The 23,171-nt window shown below is 41.8% G+C and overlaps 1 protein-coding gene across 2 annotated transcripts in view; it reads left to right on the top strand.

Annotated features, from left to right (window-relative positions):
• Positions 1 to 23,171, top strand: part of Atg17 (autophagy-related 17) — a 118,363-nt gene that overhangs the window by 9,715 nt on the left and 85,477 nt on the right. For both annotated transcript variants that reach the window (XM_069337742.1, XM_069337734.1), the window contains exons 4-14: positions 1,229 to 1,376; positions 3,099 to 3,225; positions 5,832 to 5,953; positions 10,212 to 10,327; positions 13,897 to 14,067; positions 14,824 to 14,937; positions 17,724 to 17,794; positions 18,583 to 18,769; positions 20,008 to 20,187; positions 21,390 to 21,529; positions 22,811 to 22,954. In XM_069337742.1, the coding sequence (XP_069193843.1) occupies positions 1,229 to 1,376; positions 3,099 to 3,225; positions 5,832 to 5,953; positions 10,212 to 10,327; positions 13,897 to 14,067; positions 14,824 to 14,937; positions 17,724 to 17,794; positions 18,583 to 18,769; positions 20,008 to 20,187; positions 21,390 to 21,529; positions 22,811 to 22,954 (1,520 nt within the window). The remainder of the gene's footprint in view (positions 1 to 1,228; positions 1,377 to 3,098; positions 3,226 to 5,831; positions 5,954 to 10,211; positions 10,328 to 13,896; positions 14,068 to 14,823; positions 14,938 to 17,723; positions 17,795 to 18,582; positions 18,770 to 20,007; positions 20,188 to 21,389; positions 21,530 to 22,810; positions 22,955 to 23,171) is intronic.

Below are 23,171 nucleotides of genomic sequence, written 5' to 3'. Positions count from 1 at the left end.
TCTGTGCGATGTCAACCATTCGAAGGGCTTTTTTTTATGTTCAGTGAGCATGGTTGAATAGTGAACCATGCATAGTGAACATAAAAAAGAAATAATCCATAAAGGAATAAAAAGCACAACTCCTAACCAAAACATAGATCTAATCATATACTGTATTATAAAACAAAGAAGACTACTGACCTCCTCATTAAAAACAGCCCGAAGCCAACGGAGAACCCTTTACAGCAGTCAAACGTGGTATATATGTACGTCTGGCCCCCCAAGATGGATGTAGCCTTCAATCTAAGTACATAGATATGACGTCGACCAAGCTGACGAGGTGTTTGACCTGTCATCTTCAATCACGTGCCCCTAAAAATCACATGAGACAAGCCCATAATATCACTCTAAGAGAAATGTTGAATTCATTTTGTCTATTATGCACTTGCATAATAGACAAAACCAAAGATGTAGGAAGATTGCAAATTCTTGAAGCAATCCACATAAAAGTAAAACAATCTACCATAAATACTGTTATGAAACTATTCTAATGAATAATGAATAATAATGAATAATAATGATAATGAAACTATTCACTCTACCCACCATATGAGTAAGAACAAGAGCGGAACATGAAGATGCCAACGTAGACAACACCGCTCAAAATGCCACAACAACTACACCCGATTAATCTTTAAATATACTTCCCCCCTTTTTTTCACCTTTTTCTTTACCCGTTTACACCTTATTCTTCATCTGTTTGTATGTACCTGACCTCCCTAATGGTATAAATTCAACATACCTGCTCAGTACTGTCCTATTCACTTGAGAATGAACCATGTAGGTTCGAAACGTGTAAAATATATAATGTGTAATACATTCTACAGTTAATTATTTCTTTTAGTTCACCTTGAACAAAGATGGCATTTGGAGAAATCCTCTTCCAATTAAACCAAGATGCAAGAGCACTAGTCAGAGGGATAGAAGCCCTAAACAAGAAAATAATCAATACAGAATATGCAATCATGTTCAATGAAACATGTCTAAATGAATACCTGCTGCCAGTATACACCAATATATGTATAGAGTATATATATATATATTTATAAATTTATCTAAATATTTTATCTATCTAATCTATCTATCTAAAATACAGTATACTGTATATGTAAAGAGGGTTTGTTGTATTTGATTTTTGAATGCAAGAGGAGTGTTACCTCAATAACTTTGGCTTATGTCAATGCTGCAGGACCAGGTGGAGGGAACGCTGAACATGCCCGCTAGCTACAACACCGTCGTGGCCCGAGCACAGTTGGCACAGCAGTTCCACGAACAGTCTCGGGAAGAGATCCGCGCCAGCCAGCAGCTGGTGCACGACCAGCACCTCCAGCAGCAGGGTGAGTGTGTCGTTGTGATTGTGGCGGTGGCGTTGGTGGAGTGGTCTGTGTGGGTGGTGTTAGTGGTGTTAGTGGTGTGGTGTTTGTGGGTGGCATTGGTGGAGTGGTCTGTGTGGGTGGTGTTAGTGGTGTTGGTGGTGTGGTGTTTGTGGGTGGCGTTGGTGGAGTAGTCTGTGTGGGTGGTGTTAGTGGTGTTGGTGGTGTGGTGTTTGTGGGTGGCATTGGTGGAGTAGTCTGTACTCACCTATATGTATTCACCTATATGTGTGTGGTCTGTGTGGGTGGCAGTGTGGTGTTGTGTTTGTGGGTGGTGTTGGTGGTGTGGTGTTTGTGGGTGGCATTGGTGGTGTGTTTGTGGGTGGCGTTGGGGGAGTGGTCTGTGTGGGTGGCGGTGTGGTGTTTGTGCTGGCATTTATGGTGTGGTCTTTATGGGGACATTTATGGTGTGGTCTTTATGGAGACATTTATGGTGTGGTCTTTATGGTGTGGTCCTTATGGGGACATTTATGGTGTGGTCTTTCACATGTCGCTAAATCTTCTGGGTCGTTTCTTTGACTATTTTGTCATTGTGATTTTGGCTCAGTTGTGGTGTATCGAGAGAGAGTTGCCACATAGTTGGAGGTGCACTTACAGTACTCTCCTTCCCTCTTGTTTTCACCTCGTCAGCATTCAACGTTCGTAATTTAACATCATTGATGTTCAAATCCACAAGGGCCGTGACGAGGGTTCAAATCCACAAGGGCCGTGACGAGGGTTCAAATCCACAAGGGCCGTGACGAGGGTTCAAATCCACAAGGGCCGTGACAAGGGTTCAAATCCACAAGGGCCGTGACGAGGGTTCAAATCCACAAGGGCCGTGACGAGGGTTCAAATCCACAAGGGCCGTGACGAGGGTTCAAACCTTCGTTCGAGAGGATCCCAGACGCTACCTTAATCGACTGAGCCTTCGACATGGTAGCTCGTGTCGTAGCTCAGTCGATTAAGGCAGCATATGGGATCCTCTCGGACGTAGGTTTGAACCCTCGTCACGGCCCTTATGGATTTGTTCATTTGATGCATCACACTATTGTGATTTCTGTGTGTAATCATTGATGTTGCCGCATGCTGCATCTGTCGAGAGCCCACCGGCTTGAAAAGGACACAACCCGATAGATTTTTCGGCGTTACCCACTCGTATGAAAGCCTTTGTACTTGAGAAGGGAAATTTTTGGTGTTGGCATCTTCCTCATAATGCTGTTATTTTGTGGTCTTGTTTTATTAAGTGCCGTATTTACTGCCACCAAAAGATGCACCACCCTTATCTTACAAAAATATTTTGAAGAACTATCCTTAGTATATTTCATCATATATTTACTGAAAGTGAAGTTTAAAGTGCAGCTTCTCTATTATAATTTTTTTCATGTAAGTTACGACGTTGAGCTTAAAATTAACGTTATAATAATGCATCTTATCTACCGGCAAAGGCAGTATGTGTTTTTTTAGGTTATGCCGACCCACTTCATGTCTCGTCAAATTGTCTCACTCTCAGAAAAGGATAATAATTAATGCTCAAATGGCTCCAGTTGCTATCTGCGTCTACCTCCTTTGCCTCGAATCACCAAATGTGAATTCTTTTTGCGTTAGATTTGGGGACTCTTTGTGTCATGTGTACCATGATGTTGGACTCTAAATAGTTAAGCAATTTAAGGGGTAATGCATTGTATAAGTTCTTTTCCTTTGCAGGATGGGCGGCTGTCGTGGCAAATCTTGAGGACATTGTTGCGGATTTCAGGAACAGATTTGAGAATTTTTATCAGAGTTTCAAGGAGTACTTGACAGGAAGAGAAGAGAAGTTTCAGATACTTAACAAGTGAGTAGGGTGTAGAGTTAGATCCTTAACCCCTGCACTGCGCACCTGGTTTTGGCAAAAACTTCTTAGTGCAATTGTCAAGGACATATTTTTGTTTTTTTTTATAAAGATTCGGGTAAAGTTAACGTCAAAATGTTTCCAAAATCAACTATTTCTATTTCAAAACACAGTAATGAAAACATTAAAAAACATTAAAATAGAGCCTAATTAAAAAAAAAATGCCAAACTCTCAGAGCGCCAAAAGGCGCTTTGCGCAGTGCAGTGGTTAAGTCGGTACTTTGTATATATGGTTCTTGTTTTTGTCTCGTGGGTCCATCCAGGTGCATGAACATGTTGTAGAAAATGGGATAATCAACAACATTTTAGATTCGGCCAATAGTGCAGTTCTGTTGTTTGAAGGCATAATACATGGTATGGCCTTGGCACATTTCCACATCTGTTTTGATAATTTTGAGTAGAGTTTTTTGAGTTATTCATTTCTGAAAGTTATACTTGCATAATAATGTACTGTATTTTGTTTTAAGTATTTTATCAATATTTCAAATTGGCACTAGACATATTGTGAGCATTGAAGAGGAATAAAAGTTTCACTTTTTTTTTAATTAATTTGTAAAATGTTGTATATAAGTTCACAAGTTTTCTGTACTGTACACAATTTACAGTTAGGGTTGGTGAGCGGCTTTCAGAGCCATGTCCAAACACCCGAGCTTAGTGGCAGCCTTGGTGAATAGTCCGCAATGAAACAGTTGAATTGAAACAAACATTAATGAAACAAACAATATTGATCCACTAAACAATATTTGCTGGAAACAAACTGTTTGATCCTGCAGGGATGTGATAAAGCAAGTAAATATTGGCCTGGAGAAAATAAAATGGGCTTATATTAGTTGAAAATCTGGAAAATGGACTTCATAAACGTGAAGCAGTGTAGGTTCAGGGTGGGAAGTCATGCCTAACAAACCCAACTGATTTCTATGGCTGTAACTAAAAGTGGACAGGAGTGTGAAGGCCTTGGATCGCACCATCTTTGCAAGATGAATCTTGCAAAGTGGTGCGTGTGACCCTAAATACCCTGGAAGGTTGTTTCAAGAAGTTACTAATGGAGTTCAACCCTAGTAAATACATTGTTATAAGAATGGGAAAGAGAGACAAGAGAGAGAACTAATCAACTGATAGGGAGGCAACTTGATGATTCCAGAATAAGACCAAGGAGTGGACCTCATGCACGGTCTCATGATAAATGTACAGTACATATAAACTGACTAATATCAGCAGAGTACACAAAGTTAAGACATTAAGATGCCTTTTTCTAAACCTGAAAAAATGCTCTTCAAATAGTTTTGAGTATTTATCTTGAGGTTATCTTGAGATGATTTCGGGGCTTTAGTGTACCCGCGGCCCGGTCCTCGACCAGGCCTCCACCCCCAGGAAGCAGCCCGTGACAGCTGACTAACACCCAGGTACCTATTTACTGCTAGGTAACAGGGGAATAGGGTGAAAGAAACTCTTCCCATTGTTTCTCGCCGGCGCCCGGGATCGAACCCGGGACCACAGGATCACGTATCCAGCGTGCTGTCCGCTCGGCCGCCCGGCTCCCTTATTTATCACCGGCTATTTATCACTGGCATGGAACCTACACCTAGTGAAACTAAACAAAAAAAAAAAAAGTAAGAAGGCACAAAGGGTGGTACTGGAAGTTAAAAACCTGAGTTATGAGGACAAGCTCTTAAGATTTCATATTATAACTAGTGTAGGGTAGGAAATCGAGACATGGTCATGATATATAAGATACTCAGAGAGAGAGTGAGTCCAAGTGGACAAGCATAGACTAGTCCTGTGTAGGTTTGTACTTGGATCATGATGGAAATGGGTTCTGAAAGTTGTACGACTCCAGAACCCATTTGTCTTGTGATACCTTAGGCAAACATGCTGTTACTTGAGGACTAAACCACGCACCAGAAGATGAGATGACGTTTCGGTCCGTCCCGGATCATTATCAAGTCGATAATGTTTCGGTCTGTCCCGGATCATTATCAAGTCGATAATGTTTTGGTCCGTCCTAGATCATTATCAAGTCGATAATGTTTCAGTCTGTCCCGGATCATTATCAAGTCGATAATGTTTTGGTCCATCCTGGATCATTATCAAGTCGATAATGGCTACTTCAGTGGCAGGAAAAGGGGAAGAAATGGAAATACAGTGTAAACACAATGAACTTGATAATGGTCCAGAATGGACTGAAATGGCATCGTCTCCTCGTCTTGTGGTGTGTGGTAAGTCTTCATATCTTCAGCCACGTTATTGTGATTCATCGTCTGCATGTTGTTAATTGAAGTGGACTACCGGCCCACATTTAGGACACGTAGAACTAAAGAACACGGGAAAACAGAAAACAGAATCTCAAAATTGAATTGAAAGACACTTGTACTAATTCTCCTCATCCACCTGCACATACAGATAGAAACAAAATACTGACCTTACATTTGCTATTATTTCCCTGGGTTCTGGTTATCTTGACAGGCAAGTGTCAAGATAACCACATATTTGCATTGTCCAATTGTTAATGCTTAAGTCTGTTGCTGAAGCATTGATATCCTTTCTTCCAGTTTTGATAACGATCTCAAACTACTATCAAGAATACCTGTGCTTCCGGCTCTTCTGGGGACAAACGATACTTCGGTGGCAGGAAAAATGGAAGAAACGGAAGTAAACACAAATGATGACGGAGGTAAGGGGCATTCTTCTCCTCTTTTACTCTTCCTCTTATATCAGCCCGTCCTCTTGAGCACTTCCAATGTCACTAAACTGATGTACTAAATTGCCCAAACCTGACCTAAACAAGAACTCACGAATAGAAAATCGGACATGACATAAATTTTGAGAACCGTTATGATTTGTAATACATCAGTTTTTGGCCTTTTTGAGATTTATACGTCAAAGTGCACTGTACTATTCGAGAGGATGGGTTGCTTCCATATTAGGTAACTTGAGCCTAGGAGTTCATAAGTTAACAGAAAGGGGTAAACTTGGAGGTCATAACTAAATTTGGACGACTTCAGTACACCTGGAGATTTTATGAAAGCTTTCAACAGACAATTGTTTATTTGGCTAAGAAATAATGAAACTCTTGGATAGAGGTGTGAATGACAAGGTGACAAACCCGCAAGCCCCGTTAAACTGTCATGTCCAAGTAGACACGAGGACTGAGTCTATATGACAGGACAGTGAGGGGTACATGTGACACGAGGACTGAGTCTATATGACAGGACAGTGAGGGTACATGTGACACAAGGACTGAGTCTATATGACAGGACAGTGAGGGTACATGTGACACAAGGACTGAGTCTATATGACAGGACAGTGAGGGTACATGTGACACAAGGACTGAGTCTATATGACAGGACAGTGAGGGGTACATGTGACACGAGGACTGAGTATATGACAGGACAGTGAGGGTACATGTGACACAAGGACTGAGTCTATATGACAGGACAGTGAGGGTACGTGTGACACAAGGACTGAGTCTATATGACAGGACAGTGAGGGTACATGTGACACAAGGACTGAGTCTATATGACAGGACAGTGAGGGGTACATGTGACACGAGGACTGAGTCTATATGACAGGACAGTGAGGGTACATGTGACACGAGGACTGAGTCTATATGACAGGACAGTGAGGGGTACATGTGACACAAGGACTGAGTCTATATGACAGGACAGTGAGGGTACATGTGACACAAGGACTGAGTCTATATGACAGGACAGTGAGGGGTACATGTGACACGAGGACTGAGTCTATATGACAGGACAGTGAGGGTACATGTGACACGAGGACTGAGTCTATATGACAGGACAGTGAGGGTACATGTGACACAAGGACTGAGTCTATATGACAGGACAGTGAGAGGTACATGTGACACAAGGACTGAGTCTATATGACAGGACAGTGAGGGTACATGTGACACAAGGACTGAGTCTATATGACAGGACAGTGAGGGTACATGTGACACGAGGACTGAGTCTATATGACAGGACAGTGAGGGTACATGTGACACAAGGACTGAGTCTATATGACAGGACAGTGAGGGTACATGTGACACAAGGACTGAGTCTATATGACAGGACAGTGAGGGTACATGTGACACGAGGACTGAGTCTATATGACAGGACAGTGAGGGTACATGTGACACAAGGACTGAGTCTATATGACAGGACAGTGAGGGTACATGTGACACGAGGACTGAGTCTATATGACAGGACAGTGAGGGTACATGTGACACGAGGACTGAGTCTATATGACAGGACAGTGAGGGTACATGTGACACAAGGACTGAGTCTATATGACAGGACAGTGAGGGTACATGTGACACAAGGACTGAGTCTATATGACAGGACAGTGAGGGGTACATGTGACACAAGGACTGAGTCTATATGACAGGACAGTGAGGGGTACATGTGACACAAGGACTGAGTCTATATGACAGGACAGTGAGGGGTACATGTGACACGAGGACTGAGTCTATATGACAGGACAGTGAGGGTACATGTGACACGAGGACTGAGTCTATATGACAGGACAGTGAGGGTACATGTGACACAAGGACTGAGTCTATATGACAGGACAGTGAGGGTACATGTGACACAAGGACTGAGTCTATATGACAGGACAGTGAGGGGTACATGTGACACAAGGACTGAGTCTATATGACAGGACAGTGAGGGGTACATGTGACACAAGGACTGAGTCTATATGACAGGACAGTGAGGGGTACATGTGACACGAGGACTGAGTCTATATGACAGGACAGTGAGGGTACATGTGACACGAGGACTGAGTCTATATGACAGGACAGTGAGGGTACATGTGACACGAGGACTGAGTCTATATGACAGGACAGTGAGGGGTACATGTGACACGAGGACTGAGTCTATATGACAGGACAGTGAGGGTACATGTGCCTCCCTCGGTTGTTAAACAAAGGATTTAACTTAAACACTTTCGGTCATTATCTGCGACTGTTCGTTATGGATAATGAATAATGTATTTTGTTTATTGATGCCCACCATGCCATGGGACCTCCTAATATGCTTAACATATAAGGGTTAAACACTATATGAATTATATGTTGGCGACTAATATCTAAAAATAAATAATAGTTATTATTTCCTAGGTTAACACTGTATAGCATAAACTAATAAATACTAAATGAACAAAAGATTACATTCAGTTCATGATAAAATAATTGTCAAACTGGTTCATTTTATTTGTTATTTGTGTATAAAATTTTGTATAAAATACAGTAAACTGGTTGACTACTCAATATTCATGATTGTATAGAATTTAGGGTAAAATGAGTATATAATGGAGCGATGTTATTCAAATTGTGCACGTGTGAGATGTGTGCGAGCGAGATGTGTGCCGGCAAGATGTGCGCGGGTAAGATGTGCACGAGTGAGATGTGTGCCTAACAGGATAACAGTTAACTTTAACTTGAGGATGTGAAGGATATCTTCAACCTCGAGGCATATTGACTGAAATGTTGCATGATAATACACATGAACAGTGAAGGTCTTTGTATATGTTGCAAGATAAGAAGCCAGTCCAATAAATGTTTGTGATTATACAGTACTTTGATGATACATTTAAACTATGATGGTATAGTACACACACAAATCACAATAGTGTGATGCATCAAAGGAACAGATCCACAAGGAACAAAAGCCCTTGTGGATTTGTTCATTTGATGCATCACGCCATTGTGATTTGTGTATTGAAGTAAGGGGGAAGAGGTAGAACATTAAGTTGACAGAGCCTGGGTGCATGGGGGGGGGAATTGTGTAAAACCTCGGTCGGTGCTGCGGAGAAGCTGCGGGAGCCTTGTGAGGGCAGTAGCATGCCGGGTTGTACATCTTTTAACCATGTCGTGGCGCAGTCGACTAAGGCGTGTCTGGGATCATCCCGGACGTTGGTTCGAACCCCTCATCACGGCCCTTGAGGATTTGTTCATATGATTGTACAGTATATGTGTACTGTATTTGTAAGTTTTTAAGGTAGCCTTGGAAGAAGTATGTACAGTGTATTGGGCCAGGTCCCAAATCTACACAGTAAAATAACAATGTACTGGAGTGAACAATATGGAAGAAAATGCAGAATAGAACCAGTAAAGAGCAGAGGTGCCATAGACACAATCAGAGAAAACTGTATAAACATCAGAGGCCCAGTGAAGAGCAGAGGTGCCATAGACACAATCAGAGAACACTGTATAAACACCAGGGGTCCAGTGAAGAGCAGGGGTACCATAGGCACAATCAGAGAACACTGTATAAACATCAGAGGTCCACAATTGTTCAATGTCCTACCAGCGAGCATCAGAAATATTGCCATAACAACCGTGGACATCTTCAAGATAAAACTAGATTGTTTCCTCCAAGGAGTTCCGGACCAACCGGGCTGTGGTGGGTATGTGGGCCTGCGGGCCGCTCCAAGCAACAGCCTGGTGGACCAAACTCTCACAAGTCAAGCCTGGCCTCGGGCCGGGCTTGGGGAGTAGAAGAACTCCCAGAACCCCATCAACCAGGTATATGTGGGCCTGCGGGCCGCTCCAAGCAACAGCCTGGTGGACCAAACTCTCACAAGTCAAGCCTGGCCTCGGGCCGGGCTTGGGGAGTAGAACAACTCCCAGAACCCCATCAACCAGGTATCAACCAGGGTGTTTGAACTGTGTTACATACGTGATTATGCAGTTCAGTGGTTAACGCTCTTGATTCTCAATTGAGCTTGATCCCCTGGTGGAACAGAAATGATTGGGCACTTTCTCATTCACCTAATGGACCTGTTCACCTAGCAGGACCTAGACACCTGGTTGTCTAGGTCCTGCTCAACCCTTTAACAGTTGAGCAACTGTTGTAGGGAAAGGGACCTCGATACGGAATGATACAGGGATGATTATTATTATTATTATTATTATTATTATTTTTTTTCAGAGAAAGTTGACCTCGCTGTGAAGCCACCAATGAGCCTGCTTGAATGGATCAGTGCCAAAGACAGCCAAAGCAACGTAGAAGTGATTGCGAAGCTCTGTTTTCGAGGCCTCACGCAGGTGATGTATCATTTAATGTTCTCTGTACAGTATTGGGATCCTTATTGTAGTGCATGTGTGATTCTATTAGGATCCAGGATGGGCCAAAATGTTGCTGCTTTCTTTACTTTTGTTTGTGTGGGTGGGGGGGAAGGGGGTGTTGAAGGGTTGAAATTGAATTTAAATTTATATAAGTTTATTGAAGTATAAACAATAAATACACACAAAGAGATGAGGTAGCTCAAGCTATTCATGCCTTGTTCAGTACAACATGTTTATATATATATATATATATATATATATATATATATATATATATATATATATATATATATATATATATATATATATATATATATATATATATATATATGTCGTACCTAGTAGCCAGAACTCACTTCTATGCCTACTATGCAAGGCCCGATTTGCCTAATAAGCCAAGTTTTCTTGAATTAATATATTTTCTTTATTTTTTTTCTTATGAAATGATAAAGCTACCCATTTCGTTATGTATGAGGTCAATATTTTTTTATTGGAGTTAAAATTAACGTAGATATATGACCGAACCTAACCAACCCTACCTAACCTAACCTAACCTATCTTTATAGGTTAGGTTAGGTTAGGTAGCCGAAAAGGTTAGGTTAGGTTAGGTTAGGTAGGTTAGGTAGTCGAAAAACAATTAATTCATGAAAACTTGACTTATTAGGCAAATCGGGCCTTGCATAGTAGTCATAGAAGTGCGTTCTGGCTACTAGGTACGACATATATATATATATATATATATATATATATATATATATATATAAATAATATTAAATTAGAAGAGTATGACAGCTTGCTGAAATCAATGCTAGAAAAAACCCTCAACCTTTCTCTCAGCGACTCACAGTGGAAACAGGCCTCCCTTCCTGTCAGACTCGGGGGGCCTCGGTGTGCGCACAACAACACAAATTGCGGTACCAGCGTTTCTGTCCTCTTCAGTGGCGTCTAACAACTTGGTGAAGGAAATCCTACCTGAGCACCTAGTTTAACAGGCAGGCATACATGATCCCAGCTTTACAGACTACACCACCAAATGGGTCTCTCTCGCAGGACCAGCACCCCAACCACTGCTTTCTGAAGCCCATAAGCAATCCAGCTGGGATCACCCCATTGCCGACCAAGAAGCTGCGACATTACTAGAAGCTGTGACAACACCACACGATATTGCCCGACTTAGAGCTGGGCAGTATCGTGTGGTACGGGTACTGTGGTACTTAGACCTGGGAGTTGATATCACGCCATACCTGTCCCCTGAAGCCCTTATCAAGAGGGTAACATGCGGCATATGCCAGGTTGGCTGACATAAGGACACTGACTGAGCAAAGTGGGTCAGCTACACGACACCCGTGGCCTTGTACCTTTCCCATCCCATCACAATGGAAAAGTCTCTACACGATGATTTATTAAATAAATTGTATCGTTCAAGTACTTCACTGTATTTCTGCCAATCCGTAATGGGGTCATCAAATAAGTTCTTTCCCAAAATGTTTCTGATGAATAATCCTAAAGAGCATAATTCAGTACTACCAGCTGGGAGCATTTTGTTCCCCTAAGTATGTCAATCCATCAATATTGTGTTTTGGTTGTCCACTGAATCCCAGTCCATTGACAGTTTTTCATTGCAGTCCTTTGATCTAGTTTTTGGTCGTTCACAGTATTCGAATGAATCTCTCTTGCATTCGGTTGCTAGATGCATAAGTATCCACTCAATTTAACGGCCTATATGGGGCTGTACCCCTGGTCGTTATTTCAGGAGCTCCGGTATTTCTGAAGTTAAGTCGGGTCGGGTAATTTTTCAAGTAACATTCAGGTTGGATATATTTTATACTGTATAACTAAAATGAATAAAGTTCATTGTGTAATTGCGTTCCAATTTAGTGCCACGCCGACCATTAAGCCAGCTGTTGGCTGCTGCATGGATGATGTGTGAACACACATTGATCAAGACCAGATGGGTGGGGAAAAATTGGTTCATTCCTTTGTATAGCAAAATATTTTATGTATCAATCAGTGATTGTTAATATTTTCTCAATAACATTTTAGAGATGTGTTTTGTTTTTCCCTGTACAGTGCAGGTAATGTATTTTTAATGTTATGACACAGGCTGTGGTGGCCAGGCCATACAATGGCGATCGAGCCTTGTCACTGAGAGCTAGCCAAGACGAAATATTTTGAGTTCACTTTTTCTCTGCTAATGATAGAATATACATTTGCAGAGACTAATATGTAGCTTTTGTTGAAAAAAAAAAAAATGTTGTAATACTGTACTATACAGTAATAAAATTGGTAAACTGACTGACTTCTAATGAAGCTGAAGATTACGAAGCTGTGAAGATTACGTCATCCTCTGCAGTGCTTGTTTTATATTGTTCAGTACTATATACAGGATACATACAGTATGTACACTTATTTTCAGCCATTCACTTCACACAACAGCTAGCCTTACTACTAATTCACATGAGTTCTAATTCTAATTCACAATTGAAAATTATTTCTACTGTATATTTACACTGTACAGTATCTTTTTGTCAAGGCTTAAATAATCATTAACACTTACAATACTGTATTCTATCAACACTTCTTACAGTAATTTATATGCCTTTCAATCATATTTTATATCGTTAGTGGAGGCTGCATGACTTTTGATGGGAATTCAGCATCAGCGGGTGCAACATGGCTTGCAGAGCATTCGTTGCTGACGGTTGCTCCATTACTTGTCAATGGGAATTCAGCATCGGCGGGTGCAGCATAGCTTGCAGAGCATTCATTGCCGGCGGAGGCTGTACGACTTGTCGATGGGAATTCAGCATCGGCGGGTGCAGCATGGCATGTAGGGCACTCGTTGCCGGCGGATGCTCCATGACTTGTCGATGGGAATTCAGCATCGGCGGGTGCAGCATGGCATGTAGGGCACTTGTTGCCAGCGGAGGCTGCATGACTTGTTGAATTCCCAGCAGGTGCTTTCACGAACCGTTGAAATCATGAATTTACCTATTTTTGTCTGAATCTGATTTTCTCTGGTTAATAGTCTTAAGACATTGCTCTCAGTCGCGCGAGTTCACAGTAAACAATGCCGACACATGGCCCGACGCAGTACATTCTCGGTCCGTGGGAAAAAATACCTATTGCCTATACTATAAAAGGTATTTAATAAGAAAACAAAAAAATTTTGCTTAATAACAATTGTTCAAAAATATTTTATTAATAATAATTTAGAATTTTCTTCATTAAACTGAATCATTTTAAAAGAAAGTTAAGATTTAATATACGATTCTGGATGATCGAGGTCGGTGGCCCGGTCGCCGTGTGAGGAGCCACCGATGCCAAAACAAACCCAATACCGACCGTCGGTAATATCGATCGCCAGACCGGCATACGAGGCTCCAGATACCGATCTCCCAAACCGGTCATTATTACCGGCAGATCGGTATAAAAGAGGCCGTTAAATTGAGTGAATACTGTATTCCAGTCTATTACTGTAGTGTTTAGTTGCCTACAGTTTCTCATCACTGACAATTGTGCATAACATTATTATCAAACTGTTTCAGATCAATGAACCAATGTTGATTCAGTTGGAAGCTGAGGTATCGGCAGCTATTCAGGAAGCAGACCGCTCACAGATGAAGGAGATTAAGGGCCTCGGCGAACGGCTCTTTGGCCTCGAACAGCTGATGCACGAGTCCAACAAGATCGTCCAGGAACAAAACATCATTGCCGAGGTTAGTCGGGTCAAGATGCTAGAAGGAATGCTTTGGACAATTGTTGATGCTGATCCTGACACTGTTGGGTATTGCTATTAAGTGCTATTGTGTGGTACTTTGTAGTGATATATTCATCATATATTGCTTTCTACACTTCATTATGCATTATTAATGGCAAAATATTTGTTATATAGGCAGAGAAATAATCACAATTAAATGGCTGAAACAAATAACCCAAAACAAACATTGAAATGAAATGAAAGTGACGATTTTTCAGTCTGCTGTGAACCCTTGTCAAGTCACTATTTTATAAGGGGTCCAGGATGATGAAACAGCATTTCATATCGAGGTTAAATCACATTCATATTCATAACGTATTGAGGTTTATTTTATTTTGTTTATCCATTTTCTTTATCGGTCTTCGAGGTGCCAGACTTGTCATAGGACAGTTGATTGACTGTAGTGTAAATTGATGTCTGTAGTAAATATATATCAGGTATTGGTCATTAGATTTCCTGCAGAGTTGGTTATTTGTTTGTGAATGCAAGTGGTCACATATGCACCCACATTTTCATTTGAGGAAACATTTTCCTCAAATAACATTGTACTATTTCAGGTTAGTTTCCAAGCACGTCATTTCCAAAATTGTGTGAAGGTGAAGAGAGAAAGATGGTGATAAAACTATAAATGTATAGTGAGTTTAGTATCTTTGACACCTTTGTCATGTTTTGTCATTTGTCTGCAACATTACTCATATATTGTAAATATTTTCAGGCACTACTACAGAACCAAAATCGTGCAGGGAAAGTGAATGACCCGTCTATCTTCCCGGACCTGTGTACCTCTCACCGCAAGAACCTGAGTCACATGCTCAAAAATCACCTCCGGGTAGGTGAAGCAAACACTATTGACTTGTTCAAACACTATTGACTCGTTGTTGCTCCGTTTCCTAGTTGGGGATAGATGGAGGAGATACGGGTACTACCTGTATTTGCAAGGCAGATAGGCTTGAATATTATGTGAGGCGTGTGTATAGGCTTGAATATTATGCGAGGCGTGTGTATAGGCTTGAATATTATGCAAGGCGTGTGTATAGGCTTGAATATTATGCGAGGCGTGTGTATAGGCTTGAATATTATGCGAGGCGTGTGTATAGGCTTGAATATTAAGCGAGGCGTGTGTATAGGCTTGAATATCATGCGAGGCATGTGTATAGGCTTGAATATTATGCGAGGCGTGTGTATAGGCTTGAATATCATGCGAGGCATGTGTATAGGCTTGAATATTATGTGAGGCGTGTGTATAGGCTTGAATATTATGCGAGGCGTGTGTATAGGCTTGAATATTATGCGAGGCGTGTGTATATGCTTGAATATTATGCGAGGCGTGTATATAGGCTTGAATATCATGTGAGGCGTGTGTATAGGCTTGAATATCATGCGAGGCGTGTGTATAGGCTTGAATATTATGTGAGGCATGTGTATAGGCTTGAATATTAAGCGAGGCGTGTGTATAGGCTTGAATATTATGCGAGGCGTGTGTATAGGCTTGAATATTATGCGAGGCATGTGTATAGGCTTGAATATTATGCAAGGCGTGTGTATAGGCTTGAATATCATGCGAGGCGTGTGTATAGGCTTGAATATTATGCGAGGCGTGTGTATAGGCTTGAATATCATGCGAGGCTTGTGTATAGGCTTGAATATTATGCGAGGCTTGTGTATAGGCTTGAATATCATGCGAGGCGTGTGTATAGGCTTGAATATTATGCGAGGCGTGTGTATAGGCTTGAATATTATGCGAGGCGTGTGTATAGGCTTGAATATCATGCGAGGCTTGTGTATAGGCTTGAATATTATGCGAGGCTTGTGTATAGGCTTGAATATCATGCGAGGCGTGTGTATAGGCTTGAATATCATGCGAGGCGTGTGTATAGGCTTGAATATTATGCGAGGCGTGTGTATAGGCTTGAATATCATGCGAGGCTTGTGTATAGGCTTGAATATTATGCGAGGCTTGTGTATAGGCTTGAATATCATGCGAGGCATGTGTATAGGCTTGAATATTATGCGAGGCGTGTGTATAGGCTTGAATATTATGCGAGGCGTGTGTATAGGCTTGAATATCATGCGAGGCTTGTGTATAGGCTTGAATATTATGCGAGGCTTGTGTATAGGCTTGAATATCATGCGAGGCGTGTGTATAGGCTTGAATATCATGCGAGGCGTGTGTATAGGCTTGAATATTATGCGAGGCGTGTGTATAGGCTTGAATATCATGCGAGGCTTGTGTATAGGCTTGAATATTATGCGAGGCTTGTGTATAGGCTTGAATATCATGCGAGGCATGTGTATAGGCTTGAATATCATGCGAGGCGTGTGTATAGGCTTGAATATCATGCGAGGCTTGTGTATAGGCTTGAATATCATGCGAGGCGTGTGTCTAGGCTTGAATATCATGCGAGGCGTGTGTATAGGCTTGAATATTATGCGAGGCGTGTGTATAGGCTTGAATATCATGCGAGGCTTGTGTATAGGCTTGAATATTATGCGAGGCTTGTGTATAGGCTTGAATATCATGCGAGGCGTGTGTATAGGCTTGAATATTATGCGAGGCGTGTGTATAGGCTTGAATATCATGCGAGGCTTGTGTATAGGCTTGAATATTATGCGAGGCTTGTGTATAGTCTTGAATATTATGCGAGGCTTGTGTATAGGCTTGAATATCATGCGAGGCTTGTGTATAGGCTTGAATATTATGCGAGGCTTGTGTATAGTCTTGAATATTATGCGAGGCATCTGTTGCAGTATTTCGGGGTGTTCCTGTATTCTCATAACTTCTGTAACCTCGGAGTCCTATCTTTTTTTATGGGAATTTTTTGTTTTCAAATGTACAGGAGATTGACTGGGAACTTTGCATGATTAGGGTGTCACTTAAAGATATCCCCCTCATTCAGGTCAGCATTAGGGAGGGGGGGGGGGCAGGGAAGAATTTCCATCGTGGGTGTTCCACATAGATCTCTGTCATCAGGGACCTTGCCCCACCTCCCCCCTGACCTCTCACTTCTACCTTTACTTTTTAGCATATGCCCTGTGTTTCAAGTGTAGGTAGACTGCTAGATTTAACAACTTGACAGATTATCTCGAGATGATTTCGGGACTTAGCGTCCCGGTCCTCGACCAGGCCTCCTTTTTGTTACACACCCCCAGGAAGCAGCCCGGAGCAGCTGTCTAACTCCTCCTAGGTACCTATTTACTGCTAGGTGAACAGGCCCATCAGGGTGAAAGAAACTCCCCAATTTGTTTTTGCCTCCACCGGGGGGATTGAACCCTGAACCTGAGGACTACGAAACCCGAGCGCTCTCTACTCAGCCGTCAGGTCCCCCTTGAACATTACCACAAATTCAAAAGCGCCCATCTCTGTGCTTCTTTATATCAATGTCGGCACTTTCATCAAATAGTTGTGTTTTCCACCTGCACATTGTCTCCTAGTGTCTCGATTATTATAATGTGGTTATAATAATATATTATTTATATGTTATAAATAATATATTATTTATATGTTATAAATAATATATTTTTATATGTTATAAATAATATATTATATATATGTTATAAATAATATAAACATTATTATACTGTGGTTATGTTTTAAAGTTTGCATTTTGTCGGCAGGTTCAAGAGATCAGAAAAAGATGCAGTAAAGCCAAGGATGAACTTTCCGAAAATTTGCACGTCAGGTTAAAGTGAGTACATACAGCATAGTTCACAGTACATATATCATGGATCAGAGTACACCTTGCTTCAGAGTATGGTTCAGAGTACATACATCATGGTTCACAGTACATACATCATGGTTCACAGTACATACATCATGGTTCACAGTACATACATCATGGTTCACAGTACATACATCATGGTTCGGAGTTGATCCTTTGGTCTAGTGACTGAGTGTCTCGCGTAGTTCTTGCAGCTGGAAAATCTCCTCCCAATAGAAGGTGAACACCACTTGCATACACACAGCCTCACTCTTTACACACAGCCTCACTCTTGAGGTTTCATCCTAAACTTGTGTGCGTAAAAGACAAATGGGCGACGGTAGCTGTACTCTAGTCAAAAATAATAAATAAAATAATAATTTGGTTATGAATAATAGTGGATTGTGCCCTGGGGTAAAGAATATGGAGTAATTTTGCATGGTGTGGTCATCGTGTGTGATATAATGTGAATTTTCAGAAGTTGTTCTGTACTGTGTGAGTGCCTTAATGTGGAAGTAATGTGGGAGTGCCATTTGTTTTGATATGTTTTAAGATTGGCATAAGATATTTGCCCAGTTGACATTTTTCATCATCTATTACCCTTTTAAATGATGCTGGTATTTAAAAGTATTATATGTAGAAGCTTGCATGATTAAAAATATTTAACACGTCAGATGGGGGGGAAAACCCTACCTGTGTGGTGATTGGAGCACGAGAAGAAATTGCAAATAGCGACTGGCGGAGCATAACGGTTACCTGTGATTGGTTTGTTTCAGGTGGATCATGTACATAGAGAGGAAGCTGTATGAACTGGACAGCAAGCTGACTATGCACACTGAGAACGTTCGCCGCCTCACGGGGCTGCTGCAGGTGGTGGAGCAGATTCACCGAGCTCCTCAGGTTTACGTCGAAGCCATCACCGAGGTCGCACGTCGACATACCTTCTCTCAGTCTTTTGTTCAGGTGTGTTGGATGATACCGTCTACTCTTGGGAGGCTCGGTTTAGTGTCCTTGTGGAGTGTGTGTGTGTGTGATGTGTTTCCCTTTGCCATTCTTTCTTCATCCACTTCCCTCCTGAGAGGTATGAACCATTCCATTGCTTCTTGGCATTTCTGTGTTACGAGTTCCATCATCTCATTTGCTGCTTCCTATTTCAGCTTCTCGTTGGGACTTGTGGAGATAATCCCTATCCCTCCTGTAGTCCTCTCTTCTGTATTCTCTCCTGCTCCTTGTCCTTTGTCTCTTAAGTTTTATAATGCAATAAAACATGATAACACAATGGTCACCGACTCCTAGCGGTACCTGCTTGATGGGGTTCTGGGAGTTCTACTACTCCCCAAGCCCGGCCCGAGGCCAAGCTTGACTTGTGAGAGTTTGGTTCAACAAGCTGTTGCTTGGAGTGGGCCACAGGCCTACATATCCACCACAGCCTAATTGGTCCGGCACTGCTTGAAGAAAACTATCAAGTTTTCTGTTGAAGATGTCCACGGTTGTTCCGGCAATATTTCTTATACCTCTTGTCTTTAGTTCCCTACATCACCTTCATTTTGGGTTAACACCAGGTCTAGGGCAGCTGGTAGATCACCACCTCATTCTCTAACTTGGCTGCTTGATATGCTGTCTCTGGGAGTGTTTGTAGTGTCCACAAATCTTGCTCTCCATGTCTCATCTTCCCTGTGAGGATCCTTTGTTGATCAATCTATTTCCTTGGGGTTAAAATCCCCAAGTATTAGCATGTTTGCTCTGGCTCTTCTTGCTACTGTAGTTTATTTTTTCTATTGTCTTCAGGCACGTTTCTTTACATTTATCTTATTCCTCCCTTGACTTTCCTGTGGTTAATGGTTCTAAGTAACACCTACTATTATCATCTTCATGGTCCTCGTGGTTGGTCTAGAGTTGTGTGTGTGTGTGTGTGTGTGTGTGTGGTGGCGGGGCTTAGGTTGTGGAGTGTGAATGTGTCATAACTTATTTTAAACCATAAATATGAAAACCTTTTTTCTCCTGTAAATGTTATCCAAATACAGCTTTCTTGCACTTGTGTGTTGGATCAGTGGACTGGTCATCCACTTGAACAATTTGAGTTTATTTATATATTGTATATGCTTTGTTTTTAATAACCTCTGGGGTTATACAAACATTTGTCAAGTGGTTTACACTGTATTGTTGGTTAATGTAATTCATGGTTGTCATTGTGGGTGTAGTGGGCGACAATATTGAGCAAGGAGAGTTGGGAAGTGTGGCAACAGGAGTTGACGACCAGGCAGCAGTTCATCCAGCACTTCTCGTCGCACTTCCTCGCCATTCTCTTCCCTGGTATGGACGACCTCCCGCCCGACTTCGCCACCCAGCCACCCAACAAATTCGATGACACTCTGCCCAAGGTACTTCCCCGTTCCTAAGGATTGTACATACAGTACCGTACTTGTTACATTATGCAGGGTTTTAATTTTTAAGACAGGTATATAACGTGTTAGTCGGGGAATTAGAATTAGGTTCCATCTTAGATGCCACTCTATGAAGGACAAACTCTGCCATGGTTCGGGAGGCCTCACCTCAAGCCTCGGAAAAAATAAACAAATGCCTGCAGGCAGATGATTTTTTTAACCCAAACTTACATATCATTAAACCAAAAACAAACCTCCAATTACTCACACTGTGAATAAAATGTATTGTTAGAATTTTTTTAATAGTCATTAATCAATTCTCTGGTGAGGGTTGCACTGTAAAATATTCATTGTACCCCTGGGTATTTCTCCGAAAATATGAAGTCATTAACTCATAGTTCGTGCTCTACCAGGGTAAACCTTCTGCACGTTATCTTGAGATTATCTTGAGATGATTTCGGGGCTTTACTGTCCCCGCGACCCGGTCCTTGACCAGGCCTCCACCCCCAGGAAGCAGCCCGTGACAGCTGACTAACACCCAGGTACCTATTTTACTGCTAGGTAACAGGGGCATAGGGTGAAAGAAACTCTGCCCATTATTTCTCACCGGCGCCCGGGATCGAACCCAGGACCACAGGATCACAAGTCCAGCGTGCTGTCTGCTCGGCCGACGTTGCCTGCAGTGTTTACGTTGATTGTTTAGCATTTTTAGTGAGGTAATGAAACGATTGAGATTTCGTACGTGTTAAGGAGATACAGTACCAGGTAACCACTGTCCCAGACTAACATGATGGCTTTGTGCCCTATGGTAGGCCAAAGTGCGATCTCACTCGAGCATCTTGTATGTATGTTCTTTTATATCATGTCTGCTCATATTGATATTTAGACAGATGTTTCACATTCCATAATCAGTTTTGCTTCAGAATACAACATTGACATGTGTATGTTCTTGTCAATAATGTTGTACTGTATTTCGTTTGGGGTTTTCTGGTCCTCGTCAATGTTGGATGCTCTTTTTATTGCCACGTGTTCAACGTACGTGTATGTGTGTGTGTGTGTGTGAAAGAAGGGTCTTATTCACAGCTGTAAATGGTGTTCAACAGTTCTATGGGTTTTAACTTTGTTCAGTGCAGTTGCCAAACCACGAATAGATATAGGTATAATTTATTATGATTACAGTTTCTAAATCAATTTTGCAGCTGACAAAAGAGAACATTGACGAGCTACGAGCAATACTGCCAGAGCTCGCGTCCATGCTGGTGGTCAAAGAAGTCATGGCTGTTCCACCATTGTTGCAGAGTGCACTACAATCCCAGGTTACAACCATTCAAACTCCCAGGTAAGTGTGGTGTTGCTCCCCAGCCACCCTTAACATGGGAGGAGGCGGGAGAGGCAGACCCTTCCGTCGTTGGGTAAAGTCCGGCTCCCCACCGATATAGGGCTAGATACACGAAGCAGTTACGCAACCACTTACGAACCTGTACATCTTGTCTCAATCTTTGGCGGCTTTGTTTACAATTATTAAACAGTTAATGAGCTCCAAAGCACCAGGAGGCTGTTTGTAACAATAACAACAGTTGATTGGCAAGTTTTCATGCTTGTAAACTGTTTAATAAATGTAACCAAAGCCTTCAAAGATTGAGGAAAGATGTACACGTTCATAAGTACTTGCGTAACTGCTTCGTGAATCTGGCCCATGGTCAATGAATGATAATAGTGAATGATTAAGGGACCATATGATTGATGAAGGGGCTTATAGTCTGGATGATTGGCAATATATTTGGCAGTTTGAATGGTTGAAAAATATTGACTATTTCTTAAGAGAATCAATCCCCTGATGATTAGCCCTTTGTTACGAGAAGCTGGAGATGTTAACCTTTGTTACGAGACGCTAGAGATGTTAACCTTTGTTACGAGAAGCTGGAGATGTTAACCTTTGTTACGAGAAGCTGGAGATGTTAACCTTTGTTACGAGACGCTAGAGATGTTAACCTTTGTTACGAGAAGCTGGAGATGTTAACCTTTGTTACAAGACGCTAGAGATGTTAACCTTTGTTACGAGAAGCTGGAGATGTTAACCTTTGTTACGAGACGCTAGAGATGTTAACCTTTGTTACAAGACGCTAGAGATGTTAACCTTTGTTACAAGACGCTAGAGATGTTAACCTTTGTTACAAGACGCTTGAGATGTTAACCTTTGTTACAAGACGCTTGAGATGTTAACCTTTGTTACGAGACGCTAGAGATGTTAACCTTTGTTACAAGACGCTTGAGATGTTAACCTTTGTTACAAGACGCTTGAGATGTTAACCTTTGTTACAAGACGCTTGAGATGTTAACCTTTGTTACGAGACGCTAGAGATGTTAACCTTTGTTACAAGACGCTTGAGATGTTAACCTTTGTTACAAGACGCTTGAGATGTTAACCTTTGTTACAAGACGCTTGAGATGTTAACCTTTGTTACGAGACGCTTGAGATGTTAACCTTTGTTACAAGAAGCTGGAGATGTTAACCTTTGTTATAAGACGCTGGAGATGTTAACCTTTGTTACGAGAAGCTGGAGACGGTTGACCTTCGTAACGAGACGCTAGAGATGGTTAATCCATTGTTATATTCCAGGGTGAGCGAGATGCACTTGAAGGAAGGAAGTGGGGATGTGTACGCCTCGGCTGTCACTACAACCACTTCGGTCACTCCCCGCAACACACCCGACCGAGACACCATTGCTAGAGGCCAGCAGTTGCAACCGCCTTCACTCACAAGGTTAGCAACTGGCTAGAGCTACAGTACCTGTGAGATTGGTATTAGGGTGTGGCTTATCTGGGACAGTTTGTGTGTTCTTGTTAGTCCTAGCTTGCCTCGCTCTCTCCTTGTAAAATATGATAGAATGTTTGACAACATGATGACACGTCTTGTTCTATGAATGAGTTTCTCAGGTCAATTTGACTTGTGAAATTGAAGTTCTTTAATATTGTAAGAC

This window comes from Procambarus clarkii, chromosome 5 (genome assembly GCF_040958095.1).
Source record: "Procambarus clarkii isolate CNS0578487 chromosome 5, FALCON_Pclarkii_2.0, whole genome shotgun sequence".
NCBI classification, from domain to species: Eukaryota; Metazoa; Arthropoda; class Malacostraca; order Decapoda; family Cambaridae; genus Procambarus; species Procambarus clarkii.
This window is presented reverse-complemented; position numbering and strand designations above follow the sequence as displayed.